The 22,934-nt window shown below is 33.8% G+C and overlaps 1 protein-coding gene across 1 annotated transcript in view; it reads right to left on the minus strand.

The window, feature by feature from the left end:
- The window catches only part of DPYD (dihydropyrimidine dehydrogenase), an 891,530-nt gene that overhangs the window by 713,577 nt on the left and 155,019 nt on the right, over positions 1-22,934 (minus strand). Inside the window, exon 6 of the mRNA XM_040471061.1 lies at positions 9,947-9,976. Coding sequence (XP_040326995.1) covers positions 9,947-9,976 — 30 coding nt within the window. The remainder of the gene's footprint in view (positions 1-9,946; positions 9,977-22,934) is intronic.

Below are 22,934 nucleotides of genomic sequence, written 5' to 3' on the forward strand. Positions count from 1 at the left end.
ATGTGACAAGTCACAACTACTATGAGCCTCACTTTCCTAATCTGTAAGAATGAAAAGAGTTATGTAAGGACTAAAGGACATCAGATATCCAGAGTCTAGCAGAGTGTCTTGTAATACAGTAAGTGCTCAAAATGTTATTTCCTCATCTACGTTAACAACTGCCAGCAAAATGGTCATTCTCTAACTTTCCTAAACCAAGAAAGAAAAGGCCAGTTCTTTCATTGTGCCTTACCTTCGTCTGTTTCTATATTTGGTTAGATGAGTTTATTTGCACAATTGTCTCTCCTACTAGTCTGTAAAATCCTTTCAGAGAAGTGCTCACTTTTCTTCATTTCTATATCACTCTATATCCAGCACAGTGCCCAACTAGTAGTAGAGGGTTAATGAATGTTAGGTGAACAGTCTAATTTATCTTCTACTCACTGCCCCTAAATACAACCATTGCTTCTTCATGCTATGTAATTTGGACTTCTCAAATAATATCTATATTTATTTTCCTCTTTTGTTCTTCTATCATTCCCTTCAGGTTTCTTCTTTCTGGCAAAAACACATCCAATCTACTTCTTCCACTGCTATTCTTCATTACCTTATTCAGAGCTAACTTATCCCTTCTCTGAACTCAATCAAAAGAAGAAAGAGGAAGGCACTTTGCCATGATATCCAATAATATATTCCTTTCCCTAGCCTAGTTTCTCACATAGAGTAAGAGCTCAGATTTGCTGAACAGACTTGAATAATCTTGCCTATTAAGGTTTTTGCATAGTAGTAGGAAGTGCATATTTTCTTATGATTTATTAATTTGGTTACTTTTATTTATTCCAGGGAACTTGGAATGAGAACTTTCAAATCCAAATAGCATATATTAAGATTCTCAATATTCATCCAAATATCTATTATGAATCTTATTTTTTCCTGGAAATAAACATTCATACCAGCTTAATTAGCATGCATTTTTCATGTATGAAAACATCCTCAACAATTTTACTTTTTTCCAGTCAGTTTATAATTGTACTAATACCTATTACATATTTCATCAATTTAAAATGAACACAAAGTAAGATATAATCATTATGCTAAAAAATATAAGGAGAACACTGCTGACAATCTTTTCAGGTAAGGTGGAAAGCATGAGAAAAGGGGGGAGGAAGGAGAATAGGAAACTGGAAGGAAGAGGTCATAAAACTGATGAGAAAAAAAAGAAACAAAAAGAACAGAATAATAAAAAAAAAAAAAGGTGAATATAAAATAAAAAGTAACAGTGAACCAAGAAAGAAGAGTACAGAAAGAAGGAAGAGAAAAACAAAGATGAGAAAATTAAAGAATAGAGAAAGGGAATATAAAATCTTACATGCATAGGGTATATATTTTACACTTAGATGTATAAAAAATCTAGCATCACATGAAACCAAGAGCTGATTCTTTGCAAAGATAAACAAAATTGATAAACTCTGAGCCAGATTCATCATGAAAAACTCAATGAATAAAATAAATAAACTCAGAAACAAAAAGGAAGTAACAACACCACACAGAAGTACAAAGGATTGTAAGAGAGTATTACTAAAAAAATATATGCCACAAAATTGAGCAACCTAGAGGAAATAAGTACATTTCTAAAAACATACAATCTTCCAAAACTGAATCAGGAAGAAACAGAAAATCTTAACAGACTGATTACAGGTAAAATATTGAATCTGTAATAAAAAACTACCAAAAACTAACACTGTAGGACCAGATGGACTCACAGGTGATTTTACAAACTTTTAAAGAAAACTACTCCAAAAAATATAAGAGGGAGAAAAGATTCCAGAAACATTGTACTAGGCCAGCATTACCCTGATACCAAAACAAGACATACACTGAAAAAAGAAAGCTATAGGTCAATATCCTTATGAACACAGACTCAAAAACCCTCAACAAAATACTAGCAAATCACATTCAACAATACAGTAAAAGGATCATTTACCATGATCAAGTTGGATTTATTCCAGGGATGCAAGGATGGTCCAATATTTGCAAATCAACGTGATACAACATATCAACAAAACAAAGGATGAAAATCATATGGCCATCTAAATAGATACAGAAAAAGCATTTGACAGAATTTAACATTTGTTCATGATAACAACTCTCAACAAACTGGGTTTAAAGAAAATATACCTCAACATAAGGGCCATATATAAAAAAACACAGCTAACGTCATATTCAATGATGAAAAACACAGCTTTTCCTCTAAGATTAGGATAAGACAGGGATGTCCATTGTCACCACTTTTATTCAACATAATACTGGAAGTCCGAGGCATTGCAACCAGACCAAAAAAAAAAAAAAAAAAAAAGAAAAGAAGAGGAATCCATATTGGTAAAAAATAAGTTAAACTGTCACTATTTGCAAACAACATGATATTATACATAGATAACCCTAACGACTCCATAAAAAACCTGCCAGAAGTATTAAATGAATTCAATAAAGTTGCAGGATACAAAATTAATACCCAGAAATTGGTAGTTTCCATACACTAATAATGAAGTAGCAGAATGAGAAATTATGAAAACAATCCCATTTGTGCACCAAAAAGAATAACATACCTAGGAATAAACTGAACCAGGAGGGTGAAAGATCTCTACTCTGAAAACTATGAAACACCAATAAACAAACAGAAGACAACACAAACAAATGGAAAGCTATTCCATGCTCATGGATTAGAAGAATTAATATTGTTAAAATGCCCATACTACCCAAAGCAATCTACAAAGTCAATGCAATCTTTATCAAAACAGCAACAGCATTTTTCACAGGACTAGAACAAGTAATCCTAAAATTTGTGTAGAACCACAAAAGACCCCAAATAGCTAAAGCAATCCTAGAAAGAAAAAGCTGGAGGTATCACAGTTCTAGATTTCAAGATATCTTATAAAGTTGTAATAACTGGGTGAGACAAAACTGGACAAAGAGATCTAGTTGGAAAAAAATAAAGAGTCCAGAAAACAAACAGACAAACAAAACCCTCATGCTTATATTAATTGACCAATTAATATATGACAAAGGAGGCAAGAATATACGATGGGAAAACGACTGGCTCTTTAATAAATGGGGCTGGGAAGACTGGACAGCTACATGCAAAAGAATGTACACCGTACACAAAATAAACTCAAAAAGGATTAAAGACCTAATTGTGACACCTAAAACCATAAAAAATCCTAGAAGAGAGCACAGGCAGTAATTTCTTTGATATTGGCCATTGTAACATTTTTCTAGGTCTGACTCCAAAGGCAAAGGAAACAAAGGCAAACTAAAACCTTGGGACTAGATCAAAATAAAAAAGGTTTTCACAGCAAAGAAAATGATCAATAAAACAAAAAGGCAACCTACTGAATGGGAGAAGATATTTGCAAATCATATACCTTACAAGGGTGTTTTTGTTTATTTGTTTTTGTTTTTAATATTAACTAGGCCCCATGCCCAATGTGGGGCTTAAAACCCATGGCCCTGAGATTAAGAGTTGCATGCTCTACTGACTAAGCCAGTCAGGCATTCCTTCATAAGGGGTTACTATCCAAAATATATAAAGAACTTTTACAACTCAACAACAACAACAAAAAAAAAAACCCACAAATAATCTGATTAAACTCTAGGCAGAGGACTTGAATAGATATTTTTCCGAAGAAGAAATACAGATAGTCAACAGACACATGATAGGATGCTCAACATCACTGATCATCAGGGAAATGCATATCAAAACCACAATGAGATATCACCTCACATAAGTTAAAATGGCTAAAATAAAAGAGACAAGAAATAACAAGTGTTGGTGAGGATGCAAAGAAAAAGGAACCCTTGTGCACTGCTGGTAGGAATGCAAACTAGTACAGCCACCATGGAAAACAGGATGGAGTTTTCTCGAAAAATTAAAAACAGAAATGCCATATGATCCAATAATTCCACTATTGGGTATTTACCCAGGGAAAACAAAACACTAAGTTGAAAAGATATATGCACCCCTATGTTTACTGCAGCATTATTTACAATAGCCAAGACAGGGAAGCAACCTAAATGCCAATCAATAGATAAACTGAATTTTATTTATTTTTTTTAATTTTTTTTCAACGTTTATTTATTTTTGGGACAGAGAGAGACAGAGCATGAACGGGGGAGGGGCAGAGAGAGAGGGAGACACAGAATCAGAAACAGGCTCCAGGCTCTGAGCCATCCGCCCAGAGCCCGACGCGGGGCTCGAACTCACGGACCGCAAGATCATGACCTGGCTGAAGTCGGACGCTTAACCGACTGCGCCCCGATAAACTGAATTTTAAAAATGAGATGTATAAACACACACACACATGGAAATATTACACATCCATAAAAGAGGATGAGATGGCATGCCACTTGAGAGAACATGGATGGACCTAGAGGGTATTAACACTAATTTAAATAATACAGACTGAGAAAGACAAATATCATATGATTCCACTCATAAATGGAATTTAAAAAATGAATAAACAAACAAAAGCCAGATTCAGAACTATACATAAAGAGAACAAAATGATGGATGCCAGAGGAAGAAGGGTGGGGATTGCGAAAAATGGGTAAAGGAGAGAGGAAGATCCAAGCCTCCAGTTATGGAGTGAGGAAACCATGGGAATAAAAAGCAGAGCATAAGGAATACAGTCAATGATACTGGAATAGCGATGTAAGAGACAGTAGCTACACTTGTGGTGAACATAGTATAATTTATAAACTTTCAAATCACTAAGTTGTACACCTGAAACTAACATAACATTGTATATCAACTATACTTGAAAGAAAAAGAAAGAAAGAAAGAAAGAAAGAAAGAGAGAAAGAAAGAAAGAAAGAAACATAGAAAGAGAAAAAGAAAGAGAAATAAAAGAAAAAAGAAAAGAAGAAGAAAGAAATCCTGTTTTCCTAAGAATAACTACTTATACTACTTTACTTTGACCTACAATGCTGGCTTATGAATGTCTTCTCATATTTTATATGTAAGATTTATTTCACAGATTTATTATACAGTGTCTATTCTTATAGCCTAAATTTTTTTTTAATTTTTTTTAATGTTTATTTATTTTTGAAGGAAAGAGAGACAGAGTGTTAGTGGGGGAGCAGAGACAGAGGGAGACACAGAATCTGAAGCAGCCTAAAAAATTTTTGAAAGCAGTATTAATTCTATTCATTATAGCTCACATTTTTGCACAGTGCCCAATAGTTTATTCATTCAACAAACACTTGTTGAATGAATGAATGAATGAATGAATGAATGAAAAAATGAAAAATCAATGAGATATCATGACTTAATTATACCTTTGTTTAATTTCTATGTGAACTAACTTTCTCACATGTTTGACAATTTTGTATCTACTACTTCCCTTTAATCTACTACCACTACCAAGCTAATCTTTATACATTCATTTCATAATGATATTCCCCTGTCCAAAAATATTACAAGGAGTCATCCTTTCTAAAGTTTAAAAGTTTAAATGTTTTAAGCTTCCTTCCATTCAGTCATAGATTTAAGTGTTCTCTAACACTTTACTTTCACTCTGATGAGATCCTTTGCTTTTTTTTTTTTTTCACCACTGTCATTAAACTTGGTGTGGGTGTTCTTTATAGAGTTTGCAAAAAGAAAATGATTTCTCAGTTTACGTTTCATTGCTTGAGTATTTAATATATGCCAGCAAAATGTTTTCAGAAACTTGTGTTTAATACATTTCCATGGACTATGGCTACAGACAGGCCATTGGACCACTTCAGGGCCACTATAATCATGGCCCATTACACTAAGGCAGGACATCTGAGTGATTTAGGTGCAAGCCCAGGGAACAAAGAACCAGCTGTGGAGGACAAGCAGCTGTAGTAGTCAATATCATGTATTTGCCTGAGGAATTCCAAATTCCATCTGTATTCAACATCTCACACCTCTCAGGTGAGCTTGGGGCATGAACAGAAGTTGGAGAGCCTGATCCTTGGGGAAGTATTGACAACTGGTGAGAAAACTGGATGCAAGTAATTAACATATGTTCTAAACCAATGAGCTAATTGTCCTGGAAAAAATGGTGACCTGTGTTATGTAGCAGCAAATGTAAAATAGTTTCTTACAGTAAATGTAAAACAAAATAATATACTAATGAATTTATGGACCTTGACAAGATAGTTTTTCAGGTGATACATTCAGAATGTCTGTTGATTTTACTACATATGGTCAGGTATATTGATAGGGAGAGAGTCAAAAAAAGCCCTTATCCATTTGGCAAGCTTAGAAAGTATAGAGAGAAGGCAAGGAAAGCTAAGTTGGAAAACAAAAATTGTTTCTCATCACTAGTCTTCCCAGTTGGCAAAAGATTTTCAACATAATATGATATACTATAATTAATATATCAAAAACTATAATCAAATCAAGGCTGTGGCTGTAAGACCTTTTGCTGAGAGCTCTAAAAGAATTAAGTGGTGTCCAGTGGAGGAAGAAAAGAGGAGGATTGGAGCTTCTGAAAATCTTTAAGGTGTGGTCTCAAGGATGTCAAATCCAAACATAGCAGTGGCCAAATATTTAAAGAGAAACATTTCTCAAAAACAACCGTGATTTGGCTTTTGTAGCAGATTAAGCTATAACCAGACAGAGAAAGCCCACAAAGTTTTACGTAAGTTTCATAGGTAAAAGAGCCACCAACCTGTACCAAAAGTGGCTTAAATTGTTCAAACTGAAAAGCATCCTCTGGGCCTCTCACTTTCTATGGGCAGGAATAAGTCCAAGAAAACTATATACATGCAAAATGGACCATTTCTTCAGCTAGAGCCAACAAAAGCAACAGACTAGGAAAGACATCACAGAAGGCAGAGCAAAGAATGCAGCGAGGTCATGGGAAACAATGAATTAGAAAGTTACTCCAGGGAGAAGAACCAAGAGCCAATCAAGGAACATTCCCTATTTTTGGAATTGAGGAACTTGGTAATATTTTTCCAGCATAATTTTAGAATTACTATGGACCAGTGACTGCTTGGAGCATTTCAAAACTTACTAGTTTCTGAAACCCTTGAATGAACATGATTCTGGCACTGGATGAGACTTCTGGCAGTGCTGGGTTAGAAGTTACCATTATTTTGCTTTTGAGACATATATGTAACTGAGGCCATAAGTGGTCTGTAATAGACTGATGACATAATGGGTCCATTTCTTTACCCCTTCCTGTATCCACACCCTTCACAATGTGACTCTGAAGTTCTCTCATCAAAAAGTAAAATAATAATAAAATAAAATAAAATAAAATAAAATAAAATAAAATAAAATAAAAGTGAGTCTATTTCCCTATTCTTTTAATTTAAGCTAATGTTGTGAATTGATGTGTCCAAGAGAATGTGGCAAATGATGTATCAGTTGTGAACGTAGGGCTTCAAAAGACCCTGCATGCTTATGCTCCATATCTTGGAAACTTGCCATTCCTATTTGAACAACTCCTAATTAGCCTGATGGAGCTAGCGCGAGAGTAACCACCAGGGAGGAGATCTCAGTTGTAAAAGTCAAGGCTTGCCCTAGACGACTCTACAGGCAGCCAACCTCAAGCATATGAAAGAGTTTAGTTAAGATCAGCAGAACTATCTGCACAACTTAGCCCTAACATGATACATAAGTATATTCATGAACAATAATAAATGCTATTGTTTTAAGTCACTGAGTTTGGGAATAGATTGTTATGCAGTAATAGCGAACTGATACACATATCAATCCTCTACAAATCTCAGCTGCAAGCTAAATAACAACCAAATCTTCAATAATTTTAGAATCAGTTTCAACAGTCTTCTCATTAAGTAGGGACAGAATTAGATGATTGTTTTAGGTTCTTTCAACTTAAGACTTTGATTTTCTTGCCAATGCACCAAGGAGAAGATGAGATTTGGCAGAGTTAAGAGAAAACCCACTAAGTTTTTCTGATTTTTTACTTAAATGTTCCATGCATAAGTTCATAATGGCTCAATTCAAAAAGAAGATAACCCAGAGAAAGAGCGATCGGTTCCTTTTAAGTCTGGGGAATGTGAGAAGTACTCTCTCAAATACATACATATGTCTCTAACCAAGGAATTATTTGAACAAATAGCCTCCTATGTTTAAAAAGAATATAGATTTTTTAATGCAAGGAGACATATAATCTATAGTGTTCTAAAATTTGCTATGTGTCTATGTGTGTATTCAACATAATAATAAAAAAATTACTATAATGAAACTATGATCTTGGGAATCAGAAAACATGTAGGTTTGTCCTGAATGTGTTGCTCTTATCAGCATTTATTTCAATTTAACTGATTCTAAATGTTACTTTTGTGTAAGCATTGCCAAATGTATTTCTATAGGCAAGAATTTATACAAATACAGATTGATAGTAAAAGAAATGCATTCATCCTTTTTATTGGTATTTTAGAAGACACATGTTAAGATCTGTAATGATAATATAAAAATTTCAAGTATCCTTTTACATTCTAAACTTAGTCATTTTCTTGGTAGTTTAGATAGTTGAACAGTTATTGTCATATAAAAATTGGAATAATTCAATCACAAAAGCTAAATTCCTGTTACAAGAGAAATAAATACTCAACATTTTTTGCTGTAAGCAAAACCATTTTTTATTCATGTAGGACTTCTAAAATCACAAATATTTATTTCAAAATGCTATTTTCTTAGTAAGAAAACTCCATATAAGTCTACCACTTAAGAGGAGGTTAAATGGGAGCTCTTATAGCCAAATCAATTTCACAAATACAACCTTAATAAATAATTAATATTTTTTATATTATAGCAATAAAAGACATGAGAAATAAAATATTTATAAAATTACCCATGACATACCACATAATCCCCCTAAATAAAAAATAGCAATAATTTAAAAAAATGAAAACTCTATTCAGTTTTCATATGAAATTACAAAAAAAATTACTAAGGTATAACTTATAAGAGGCCTTTCTATAGCTATTCATCTCTCTATTGACAGAATGTCCCAGATTCTTACAAATGATCTAGAAATTGCTGGTCTCGCCTTGATTTCCATTTACCAGCACAATTCTGCAGGAAGGAAAAGAATTTTTTGGAGGGAATGAAGTACTCTCTGGTATAACAATTTTCATGCTCAAAGAATACAAGAGCTCGATACAATTATACACATTTTTCTAAAGCAAGGGAACAGCAATTTTCAACTAAGTTGTAATAGGTTTCTTTACCTTAAAAGAAACTGTCAATTTTTTGAACATTCTTCAAGCATAGAATAATCTCCATCATATATCTGGGCTATAAAAGAACATTTAACAAGCCATGTGTAAAACATCTGTTATTAAGTAGTGATGTGTTAACTTTAAACAATTATGAGACTATTTGTGAATGTAAAAACCATTCCTTTTTTAGATTGGAAAAACCTGTTTTTTAAAAAAACACATTTTCAAAGTATGGGACAAGATCTCAAAACTAGTTCTTAAAATATTTTGTGGAAAACATTTCAAAATCAAATGTGAACTTAATTCAGATATATTTATTAGCCATTAAAATATGAATACATGTATTCTCAAATTTCTGCAACATATTAACTGCTTATTCCAAATGGGACAGTGCTTAAAAATATGCAAACATTATTTTTCTCCATAACTTATAAAGGACACATAATCTGGGGAAATAAAACACAAAGTAGGAGACATTAGGAAGAACTTATCATCCTTCTACTTCGGAGCTTCCATTTGGGGTGAGAGTGGAGGTTGGGAAGGACATAGGAATATATCAGTAAGCAACTTAGTGATCAATACGATTTCAGCTCCTGATAAGTGGTTTACAATAAACAAACAAGAAACACAGTGATTGATTAATAGGGGTGAGTATCATTTAGATTAGGTAGTTGGGACTTCCCTTAGAAGGAAATATTTGAACTAAGCCTGAATGATATTAAAAAGCCAGCCATTGGAAGACCTGGTGGGGCAAACATTTTGACAGGAGGAACTGCAAGTGCAAAGGGTCACTGCTCGTTAACACTTTCATGCTGCACTTCTATAACTAAACTGCAAGCAAGCTGCCTGAGTTCAGAGATCACATGCCCTATTTATTTTACATGAACATTATTACCAGTATGACTCTACGTTCCCAACAGTTGATTAATAAAAGTGCATTAGTTAATGAAAACATACATTTGTTTTATAGGACTATGATACAGGAGTATGTATATTGATTTTAGCTATTAAGAAACGATAAAGTGCTATGACTTCAGTTATGTAAACAAGTAAATACCTGGTGTATTTAATAAACTAGTTCAATAACAAAACTCAGCCTTAAAAAAACAAACAAAAAAACTTTTGCATGTGTTTTTTTCTATGAGTATGAAAATTTCCAAGTTAGGATATAAAAACATACATACGTGCATAATCAATGTTGTACATATGAATGAGAACACAATGACTGGAATATGAAGATAATTGTAGTGGCTAACACCTTACATGAGAAAATACTGTTTTGAGTAACTAAGAAATACACTGTGTTTGCATGAGAGCTTCCTGACACAGGTTCTGTCTAGGCTGACTGAATAATACAACAAACATTTCTATTTTATTAAACTTGGAAACTTCATAATACTCTTGCAAATAAATGTCTACAAATGTGAGATCATGCCTAGGAAAAACATGAAATATATTGCATATGATATCCATAAATTCACTGTATCACTTTATTTGTTATACAAGTCCCCTTCAGATATCCTTACATTTATTAGGTCTTTAAGATATATCTTAAATCATTATGATCTAAAACATAATAAATACATATGTACAAACACATATACATCTATATATAGGATCTATTTGTGTGTATTTAGATAAAATAGACAATAACACTATAATATAAATATTATAAATCAGCAATTATGACAAAATACACATGGCCACCCATTTTTAATATTTAAAAATGCTTAAACTAATGAGTTTTCAAAGAAATTAAATTTAAATCAAAATATGACTTTTCCCACATCACATTGGCAAATATCAAAAAGAAAAATGTTCAATGTTGGAAGATAAGTGACACATAGGCACTTTAATAATCTATTAGTGACTATCAACTTTAAAAGGCTGTGTGACACTTATATATAAAAAAATACTCCTGTTCTTTTACCCAGAAGTTTACCCCTAGTAATATGTCCTATAGAGACACTCATATATGTACACAAAGACAAATGTACACCAAATGTATTTCAAGTGAGTGAAGGAGAATGAATTAATTAATCCAGTAAGCATATTTTGTGTGTGTGTATAAAGCACTACTTTTACTCAACAGTACAAGTTCTAACACAAGAAAACTAAAATTATGGTATGGCTTTGGAAAGAAATATTTTATGTGACATCATATTCCCTTACAACTGACTGAAAACAGATAAATGCATCAGTCTCCATTAAAACTAGTCATAGGTACTACATCTGGAGATTTAGAATGCCTCCAATTTCCCATATCAATATGATAAGCAGGCAGTCAATTAGCACTAAAGATTTTCTACATAATAAAAATAATGAATGAGTAAATAAGGAATAATAAGTGAATAATAGTGAATAAGGAAAAGAAAATAATAGCTGATTTAAATTGGATAACCTGTGTACCTGATGATGCAGTCTAACCATTTTAAGCACCATACTTTTATTTGGTTTCACAAAATACTTTCTGATATTATAAAGTATTAACTGCTAAATAATCCTTTCTTACCCTTAATTTATTTGCACTTATTAATAAGAGGAAATCTTATAAATCAAATAAATAGAAAAATAAGTAAAAGATAATTATTTTTGGTATATTCTTTCTTGTATTCTTCATAGTACTATAACAAATATAAATGATAAATATTTATTTACCAATATTCTCTACTCTTTCTGCCCAATCATGTCCTTTAAAATTGTTTCACGTCTCTCTATACCACCCTCACACTTGTTCATTCACATCAGTGAATATAAAGAAATGGGGGAAAAAAAGAAGACTTTCTCAAGAGCCATCCATATACAATAAGTATTGTAAATTGACATATCTACACCACGTTCCCAGGCACTGTATAAAGTCCTGGTGTTACAGCAGTGGACAAGATGAATCCACATCTGACCTAATGGAACCTAGAAATTGTACCCTTGTCTCTCATTAGAAGATAAAAGTTAGTTATCTAGCCTGCTCACAGTTAACACCAAAAACTTTCTACCTTTTATCCCATCTTGTCTCTACAGAGAACTATAGAGAAGCTACTTGAATTTGGAGAATTTTATGGTGATCTTCCAAGGAGTAATTTCAATAGAGTGTATTAAAAGTGTATGTAAGATTTCAGTGCTAAGAAGTATTTGATGAAGAATTAGAGGCAGAGTTTCCACATGCAGATGTGTTCAAAACAGTCTGACATGTGAAGGACAGATCAGATGGTAACTAGGAAGGACAGCAATGTCAAGCTAGAACACTTCCTATATAGAGTATATCACACATACTTGTAAATGGAGGAAAAGTGGGAAGCAGAGAAAGGGGAATTGCTAGATAACAACAAAAAGCGTACATCTGAGGATCAAGATCCTGGGGGAGGTAAAACTAAGAATGCAAGGTTTAAAAAGTAAACAGGATAGAAGTATTTCTTCTACTACAGGTATAGGAAAATATGAGAGGACAGTTTTTCTGAAGACAATAGAAGGTCTCTGAATAAAGGAGCTGTGCAAAGATGATTTTTCATGACTCAGAGGGTAAACTTCCTTCTCCTCAGAGAACAGAAAATCAGTAACCTAATTAACTAGTTAAGAAGTTTAAATTCAGTTTTAAATTTACCTTTTTAAATTCCAAAGCAATAAATTGAAAGGTTTTATTCTATCTCTAACAGTCACTGTAGAACATACACTTGAGTTTTTACCATGTGCCCAACACCTGCTATGTTTTTATTTAATTTTTTCTTAAGTTTATTTTTGAGAGATAGAGACAGAGCACGAGGAGGGGAGAGGCAGAGAGAGAGGGAGACACAGAATCTGAAGCAGACTCCAGACTCCACTCTGTCAGCACACAGTCCAGCAAGGGGCTGGAACTCACAAACCATGAGATCGTGACCTGAGCCAGTCAGATGCTTAACCGACTGAGCCACCCAGGCATCCCTTAACTTTTTTAATGTTTACTATTTACTTTTGAGAGCAAGAGAGACAGAGCAGGAATGGGGGAGGGGCAGAGAGAGAGCGAGACACAGAATCTGAAGCAGGATCCAGGTTCTGAGCTGTCAGCACAGAGCCTGACACAGGGCTTGAACCCACAAGCTGTGAGATCATGACCTGAGCCGAAGTCAGTGGCTTAACAGACTGATCCACCCAGGCACTTCCCTGCTACGTTCTTTATAGAGTAACTTTGTATGTTCCTACACCAAGCTTGAGAGGCTGACATCGTTATTAATTCATTTAACAGATGGGGCAATGGAGCCAGCAAGTGGTGGAACTAAATCTGAATTCAGAGTTCACAATCTTAATTATGAATAGATAATTTCCTCTGAACTTATTTTCATAAGACATATTAATAAATAAATATAGAAGACTTGAAACTTTAAACCTTACTTAGTGTCTTCGTCTTAAAAGCAATATGGTTTTTATTGAAAATTTTAAAACACAAAAAAGTGCAGAGAAAAATGATAGTAGTCTATGGTTCTATAAAGCTGTAACAATTTTTCTGCATGTATGGATGCATCCCATAATATCCTCATCCCTAATATTCTTAATTTTTCTTTTATATCATTTATTTTTATCCATTTGGTTTGTTCTATGTAAATAATTGACTCGTCTTTTCAAAGAACCAGCTCTTGGATGGAATTATCATTTACATTTTTTTTTGATATCTTAATTTTATTTAATTTTTACTTGCTGACTGCTATCATATTGCCCCCACCATTGGGTTACTATCAAGCGTTCCAATTCTAATAGTTTTCTCATTATAAATGTCAATGCAATATTAACTGGTGCATAACATTTTTCTTTATTTTTTGTCTCCCCAATGTTTTACAAGGCACATATTCTGCTTTTAATTTTTCTATGCTCTTCTTTGTAAGCATAAGTTAACATATTTTTCCATGGTCAGTTAAAATATTTGACTTTGATGCAAGAAATTTAGTACATATTTACTTTCCTTCACGTCCCTACTCCATAATTGCTCATTCTTCACTATTACAGTCTAGGGTTCTATATGGAGATTATCATTATTATATTGGCATGTTTACATTATAGTCTATTCTTTTAAGAATATTTGAAAAAAAAGAATATTTGTCTTTTATGTTTTTTTAAGAGATTTGTTTTTGTTTTTTAGAGAGAGCATGCATGCATGCAGGAGCAGGGGAAGGGAAAGGAGAAAGAGAGTGAATCTGAAGTAGGCTCCATGCTCAGGGAGGATCTCAGACCCTGAGATCATGACCTGAGCTGAAATCAAGAGGTGGATGCTTAACTAACTATACCACCCAGGCACCCTGTCTTTTACATTTTCTTGTACAAAAAAAAATTTTTTTTTGAGAAAAAAATTGTAATTTTTTTTTGAGAGAGAGAGAGAGACAGAGTGTGAGTTGGCAAGCACCCAGAATTGGAAGCAGGCTCCAGGCTCTGAGCTGTCAGCACAGAGCCCGACACGGGGCTCAAACTCACAGACAGCGAGATAATGACCTGAGCCGAAGTCAAACGCCTACCCGACTGAGCCACCCAGGCATCCCTGTACAAAAGATATTTTAAATCTCATTTTTGATATCTCAATTTTTTCATTCAGTTGAGAAATATTTTCCAATTTTTTCCTAATAGGTGAGATATAGGGTATATTTTCTGAACACTTGAATGTCTATGGAAATCTTTCTATCCCTTCTATACATAAACATTTTGGCTGTATATAATATTACTAGAACATAATATATTTTTTCCTTAAAATTCTTTAGATAGAATTTCTCCATTGTCTTCTGACACATGGAACTGAAAAGATGTATGAAGCCAACTAATTTAAAATCAATTTATTTCTTTGGTCCAGATTATTGTTAAAACTTTTCTTAATTATTTAGAACAAAAATGTGACTATAGTAAAACAAAAAGAAATTTCTTCAAGCTACACATTTTAGGTAAAGAAAATATTCTTCTATCATGTCTTTCATTATTGTTTCAGTCCACTTATTTTATTTTCTTTTTGGGGTAAATTTATTTCTGTCTCCCTACTCTCTACTCCTTTACTCTTTGTTTTTATTCAAAGTGTTTATCATCCTCTTACATATTACATATTCCTATGTTCCTGTCTTTATTCTCCATCCACAGGCTGTCAACTCTGTGGAAATAAGTACAATTTTTACTTTGTTTTTTTTTTTTTAATTTTTTTTTTCAACGTTTATTTATTTTTGGGACAGAGAGAGACAGAGCATGAACGGGGGAGGGGCACAGAGAGAGGGAGACACAGAATCGGAAAGAGGCTCCAGGCTCTGAGCCATCAGCCCAGAGCCTGACGCGGGGCTCGAACTCCCGGACCACGAGATCGTGACCTGGCTGAAGTCGGACGCTCAACCGACTGCGCCACCCAGGCACCCCATACAATTTTTACTTTGTTAATTGCTGTATCTCTAGAGAACTGAATTAAATCTAGTATAGACAGAATATAAACATGTTCTGAGTAAATCACTGAAATCATATAATAGGCCATCATTTTGATCTTAATATTGATTTATCTCACATTATTTTACACTTTATCATATTCATCTGTAGTTAAGAGCTGATCAAATTTCTTTTTATCACTTGTTTTCTTTAGCCATAATTCTACTCATTATTGTCTCCAAAGTGGAGTTTATTTGTTTTTAGATTCTTAGCAATTCTGTCTTACTTCTTTCCGTTGTCTTATTTCTGCCAGTATTCTGTTCTTTTTTCATAGAAGTCATGCTTTCATGACTGTGTTGAGGTCCTAAAACTCTGTTAAGGTAAGTGCATGTCTATGTACTTACTGTAAAGGTTAATTTTTTTTCTTAGTATGCTCCAGGATATCAGAAGATAATGGGTAACTGTTATAAGCACTGCTACCAGGGTTCATCTGTTTCACATAACCAAACCTTTATTCTTGGGGCTATCTTTCAAGGAAGGTTCTAAGACTTGATTCATTTTTCCAGACTTATAATTTGATTTCCCTAAGATTTTCAGGACCTGTCTGTGTGTAGAAAGAGTAGGAAGAGTGGTGGAATTAGGAACAAGAGTAGACTCTCTTTCGTGGAAGTTAAATAAAGGTACAAATGAAATGACACTCAGCTTCCTCATTAACACAGATGTAAGGTCATTAACAAACATGTATGAGCAGCAAAGCATCTTCTTCCCTAATATGATATAAACCTGAGGCACAACAAAAGATGAAACCTGATGAAACTTTTCTTAGAAGAATTCCTTTTGATGCATACATACTTGGTACACATTTCTTCAAGACTACTAGATCGTCCATCAGATTTAGTTGCCATTGTTTTTGTAAGATTCAACATTTTTTGGTGTATCTCCCTAAGAATTCACATGGGCTAGAAAAAGCTACATATGTAAATTTTAAATAAAGCAGTATTCAAGTTTTTTGACAGATATATACTTTTAATGAAATTATCTAAATTATCTATATAAAGTGTGGACACTATTTACCATGATTAAACCACTAATAATTGCAATTAATAATTACTTATTTGTATGTCTTTCTTCCCTAGGTACTCATTATTTGCTACCTACCAGCTGCTCATGAAATCAAAAATGATTAATTTACTCAGATTATTTAAAACATTAATAATATTTTAAAATTAAAATATACCAGGCTTTTTAATGTTATATGTTTCTGTTATTTTACTTATGGGATAGAAAAAATGATTATGTCATGAAAATGGCTTTCCTTTTGCTTATGAGCATCTGTATGTATGTCCTTTGAAAACAATGTCAAAGATATTCCAGGCAAACAAGCCCACACTAATTTGTCCTCTCCTTAAATATCTTTTGCATGTTCACTAACATGCAATTTGTTGCTTAATTATTTGCAGATTCATAGTATGAAATATTCTTAGGGCAGAAGTGCCAGATGGACCTTACAGATTATCAAGTTCAATTAACCAATAACAAAACAGGGCTGTAGAGACTTAATCAAGACTGCAAAGTTAGCTAATGGCAGAAATGAGGCTAAAACATAGGTCTTCCTTTCTTTTCCAGTTTTATTGCTAGCCAAACAGTATGGTTTAAGGACAGAGATCATGTCCTCTATGTCCTAGTAACACTCATAATCCTTCACACTCATAATGCAGGTAGGGATTGACAAATGCTTAAGCACTGATATGTAACGGATGATGAGCAAGACAGGCTTTTGTTTTTCTGTTGTTCTAGCTTGGCTGCATGGTTAAGCAGCAATTATGTACCACATCAAAATAATGTGACAAAAAATGTGACAAACTTCAAATTTTTATCACAAAGTAAGGTCACATCTGAAAGTATTTAGAAATAAAAAGGAATCGTTTCTGCAGGTGTAATAATAATTAACAAAATATCTCAAAGTTTAGTAAGTACATCAATAACATCATCTAACTTAAACTTTCAATGGCATTATTTAGTAAGCATTATTACTATCTCGAAATTCCTAATAAGAAAAATCTCAGAGGCAAAGTAACAAGCTCAGTGTCTCAAAGCTAATGAGTGGGAAGGCAGGAAATTAAACTTAGTCCATTTCATTAAAAAGCTTAAATTCTTTCTATCACTTCTCCACAGACAAATATCATTTATTAAACCATGTACAAAAAATCCTGTATTCAATATCACAAAATGAAAATTATAATTATTATATACTTAACACACAAAATGATTATAACCTAAAATATATTTTTAGAACATGTAAATTTCCTTATCATTTATCACTAAAACATGTCAATGATCATAACAGAAAGCATTCATTTTCACTGCTATGCCATTGTATACAGGCATAGATGGGATGAAGGAAAGGTTTCCCTTTAAGTAGCATTGAATAATTATTAAATCTATTTTCTAATAATCTTTGGAGTTAGTAATAGTAAAATTTAAGAGTAGGATCTTTGATAACTTTCCACATATTTTCTAAGAAATAGCTGCTCAATTTTCCTAAAAGAAAAGAACAACTTAGGTACAGTGAACTTCTATGCACAGCTCAACATTGGCTAAGGAACCACTTGGTACAAGCATCCCTTCTATACTGATGGTTATCATTGAAACATACTGCCACCTTATGACAATTCTTTTTATATCTTAATTTTCAGAAAACTGTTTTAAACATAAACTCTTGCCAGGAATATGACCATGAAGTAATGAAATTATCTGACTTAAATAAAAAAAGAAATAAAATTGCTAGTTCTACTGAAAGCAGCCTGAGAGAAAAATAGTGTGTTTAAGAGAATATTTTTCCAAATTTGAGTAACACAATGATGTTTACAACATGATGTAATAAGCATTTTTAAATCCAAGAGGCCAGGATATAACCGATTACATGTTGTCTATGAAACTAAAATTTTGAGTCATCTTCCAATTGTTATATAGTGTTGCCCCTCTTGGATCTACAATATTGCATACACATACCTAAAAGATATAAAACTCACAATGGTTCAGGTTGGAAGAAAGTATAGGGAAAAGAGACACTAAAATTAAGAAAAGATTATATACCTGAATAAATTCATTATTGTGTGAAATTTACAAGCCCAAATAAATACTGTAAAAAACTACTACTTACTAGTACTACAAAATAAAGTACCTATTTACATAGAACGCTCTTCTGAATGTCCACATTAGAAATTTTTTATTGTACCAGAAAACATGAAGCTTTTACCCAGTAGCTGGTTTATTTTTCTCAATGGGTCCAGTGATTCATGCTTGTGTTGTGTTTCCCTTTTTGTATTAGCTGCTAAAGTACTTACAGATGAATTTTTGGTTCTTGTTTATCAAGTATATAAGAAGTCATTGCATGTATTTTGCATTCTGCTATCACTGCTGGCTACATCTTGTTCTTCTGCATTATTTTCACTTTGACGTGAAAGCACCATTTACTTTCATTTTTATGTATATACTTGGCATTGTGGAAAGAATATGCATTTTGGAAGCTGAACAACCAGCACCAACTCTAACTTTTACTAGTTGTAGAGCCCTGAGTAATTGCTTCAGCTCTAGGATAAACTATAGATTTACCATTTATAAACAGGGGCTAAAGATACCTTCCTTGCATAATTAATCTAGTGATTACAGAAAAGGATTAGAGATACCTCATATTTATTGAGTGCCTGATATATAGAGCTACTTGTATCACTTAATTTCTACATTTTTATTTCAATACAGCTTCTGAAATCAAGTTCTATTTTATAATTATACTTAATGCAGTAGTGTTCTCCCAAGAAAAGTAGTTTTTAAATCAGTGATGTCTTAGAATCAAAGAAAAACAATATTAACTTATTGTGCTGTACTTTTGTAATCACCCTCTTACTCTTTTTGAACTGAGCAGAATTATCAACAAAAATATTTCAATGAAACGCTCAATTAAGTTAAATCATGAACGGAGAAAAACTAGAAACTAGTGAACAAACATGGATGTAATAAAGACTTAAGCACTATAGTTTTAAAAAGTTGATAATTCACTAAAGTTTTCCATTTTTGTTTAAACTTTATGAGCAAAGGAATAAAAATATAAAAAGAATTCATGCACAATAACATATTGCTTCGTTTAATTACTGATTTGCTGTTCGCCCAAAGTTTTAATCAAGAGAGTTCTTACATGTGGATAACAATGAAGACATCTGTAAAAGTTAGTGCGACGTTTAACTCCTCTAGGCACTGCAGCACCTGGTGACGCCACAGGGAAGAAATCATGGATACTTCTTGAACATACTGCAACAGCTGTCAGCTCAGAAGGAGGTATATTCTAAGTTCTACCAAGCAAGTAGTACTCCACAAAACCTCATTCTGTCCCTTCTCTTAACTGAAAAGAAGCCAGATGGAAACATGCAACATGTCAAATTGCAAATGAAGAATTATTACAAATCGTATTGCATAGATCTGTTATGTTCAGCTTTAAATACGTGGATGCTCAATTTTCAGAATAATTTCACTGACATTTTAAGAAAACTAAAGATGCTTGATGCTATTTCAGGTAAAGACAATAGCACATCTTTAAGAGAATACAATAAACGTAAAGACAATGGGAATATGATTATGTCTTCAACATAATATCAGAGTGAAGAAATAAAAGGCATCGTTCTAGGAGCTTAATAATGTCCAGAATGACTATGACTGCAGCGTGACTAGCCATCTCTCACAACAGTTAATGGTTCTCTGTTTGGAGTACACAGCCTCAGAAAACTAGAAAACAGGCTGTATTATTTATGATACAGCAGTCCTAGCTGTGCTGGTATGGCTAAACCTCTACCTGTTAACCTCTATGATAGATTTCTATTTCTATCCTTTATATGAAATTACCATAACAGTTTTATTTATTTATTTTTAACGTTTATTTATTCTTGAGACAGAGAGAGACAGAGCATGAACGGGGGAGGGGCAGAGAGAGAGGGAGACACAGAATCGGAAACAGGCTCCAGGCTCTGAGCCATCAGCCCAGAGCCTGACGCGGGGCTCGAACTCACAGACCGCGAGATCGTGACCCGGGCTGAAGTCGGACGCTCAACCGACTGAGCCACCCAGGCGCCCCTAAATTACCATAACAGTTTTAAATACAGCACAGCTTTAAGTGTGAATATACACAATTAAAGATTAGAAACTAGTGATTTTGCTTTGCACTTCTGCTACCCAAAATTACTTATGATTTTAAGACTACAAGGGGTTTTTCATAAAATTGGACATATATAATTATTTCATATTGCAGTTCAAGCTTTACTCTTTCTGAGGTGCCATGAGAATGTGTTAATTTGTTCACCCATTCTTGTACTGTCAACCTAAAAACATTTGTTGAGCACTTGCTATATAACATATACCATGCATTTTTATTTATATGGTGCCATCACTTCAACATCCCTAAATATTTCTTTTACAGCTGGAGTCTTGTTTAGGGCAGGAAAAATACCCTATAAATTCTGAAAGAGAATGATTTATATCAATAACCTGAACCATGTCATAAACAGCCTCCTTTGGGTATAAGATCCTAATGACGGTGTGGTAGAGATCACTGAGTTCCTTTGAGCATTCATAACATTTCTCCTCCCAAAATCTTGGTACAAACAATTAACAGCTTCAGAGTGGCAAAATTGTTTGCTTCTCTTCTAAATAATGTCTAAGGGTCGCATAAATTATTTTCACAGGTCAACTCTCATTTTTCTATACTGATAATAACACATCTAATGTGGTTAATAAATGCTAAATATTTTACTAATAATAGTATCCACTTTACAAATGCTTATAATCTTATAATATTATTTTAATTCATCAACCACCTCATCCATGAGAACTAGGCATCTTCTATCCCCACACTACATATAAAAAAGCTGAGTCTCACAGAGGTTGAAAGAGCTGCCTAAGATCATACAGTAAGTGAGAGTACTGTGGTTCTAACTAATTCATGTTTCTGTCTAAACATGTTTCATTCTAGTCTCTTATTCCCTGATAAAGCTTTTAGGCAGAAAAGCTAAATACTGAAAGGTGTGGTGTAAGGGAATCATGAAAGGACAGAAAGATCGAATTCAAGTTGGTGAGGTTCAAAACTCAGCCACTATTTTGTGCTCTCTCTTGCTTATCCTCTCACACTAAAATGTGGACAATCAAGCCACTGCAAACAAAGAAGGTCCATGTAGGAGGCACTGTTCCTACCACCTAGTGTCTGTGAGTTACATAACTCACTGTGGGAGATGTACTCACAACTATGCTACTTCTGTGATCACCACTTCTTCTTTTTTGTTAAGTTTATTTATTTATTTTGAGAGAGACAGAGGCAATGCAAGTAGGGGAGGGGCAAAGAGAGGGAGAAACACAGAATGCCAAGCAGGCTCTGCAATGTCAGCATAGAGCCCAACACGGGGTTTGAACTCACGAAACCATAAGATCCTGACCTGAGCTGAAACCAAGAGTTGGAGGCTTAACCAACTGAGCCACCCAGGTGTCCCTGTGATCTCCACTTCTTTACAGGTCGTTTGACCTCCCTTTCTTTTCAAACCACCATCCCATTTTCTTCTGTGGCACCAGAGAGCTGCTGTGGTTAACAACACAATGGATGGCACCCACTGCAGCTTTCCTTGGCACATGCACAATGGGAGGTCCTCATCTCCAGCAGCCACCTCCTTCTCGGACAAAGGAAGCCTACCACACAGAGCTCTTAATTGTCTGTAGGTAGAATATCTGCACTGGGAACTACTCATTTGCTGAGGACACTGCAGACACACTCACTTTTCTTTCCACCCTACCAAGCTGCACTCTAATTTTATTCCACTTTTGATTTACATTTTAAACTGCCAACAAAAGCACAGAAAGTAAAAATGCTGCAGAGGCAAGACCAGTAGAGGAAAAGGGCCCACTCAGAAATAGGTCACAGAATCATAGCTACTACTATACCTTCTCTATCTTAATAGGATTAATCAAATGCCTTCATTTATAAAGAGTAAACTATTACTCTTTGCTACATTTGTAAAACAGAATAAATGATCATAACTCCTTTTCTGCATTTGTCCCTATGAATCAAGGTTGAGAAAATATTACCTGAACTGGCAATACCATCAAGGTGTTGCTGTGGGTCTTTGTAACTTAAAAGTATAAAATGTGAGACAACATAATGAAGGCACAATGCTACAGAAAAGTACAATAATGTGGCAGGCACTGGAGAATGCTAAGAATGTGGGGGAGGGGAAGGTTAGAGGAGAAGCACAAAATGTTAATTTTTATAGTTCTTGTGCTACCCATCTCTCAAATGTTCTCTTCTTAGTTCTTATAGAATCAAGGCTGTTGGACATGAAATACAA

Source organism: Herpailurus yagouaroundi, unplaced genomic scaffold (genome assembly GCF_014898765.1).
Source record: "Herpailurus yagouaroundi ecotype Mexico unplaced genomic scaffold, PumYag 77, whole genome shotgun sequence".
Lineage (NCBI taxonomy): Eukaryota > Metazoa > Chordata > Mammalia > Carnivora > Felidae > Herpailurus > Herpailurus yagouaroundi.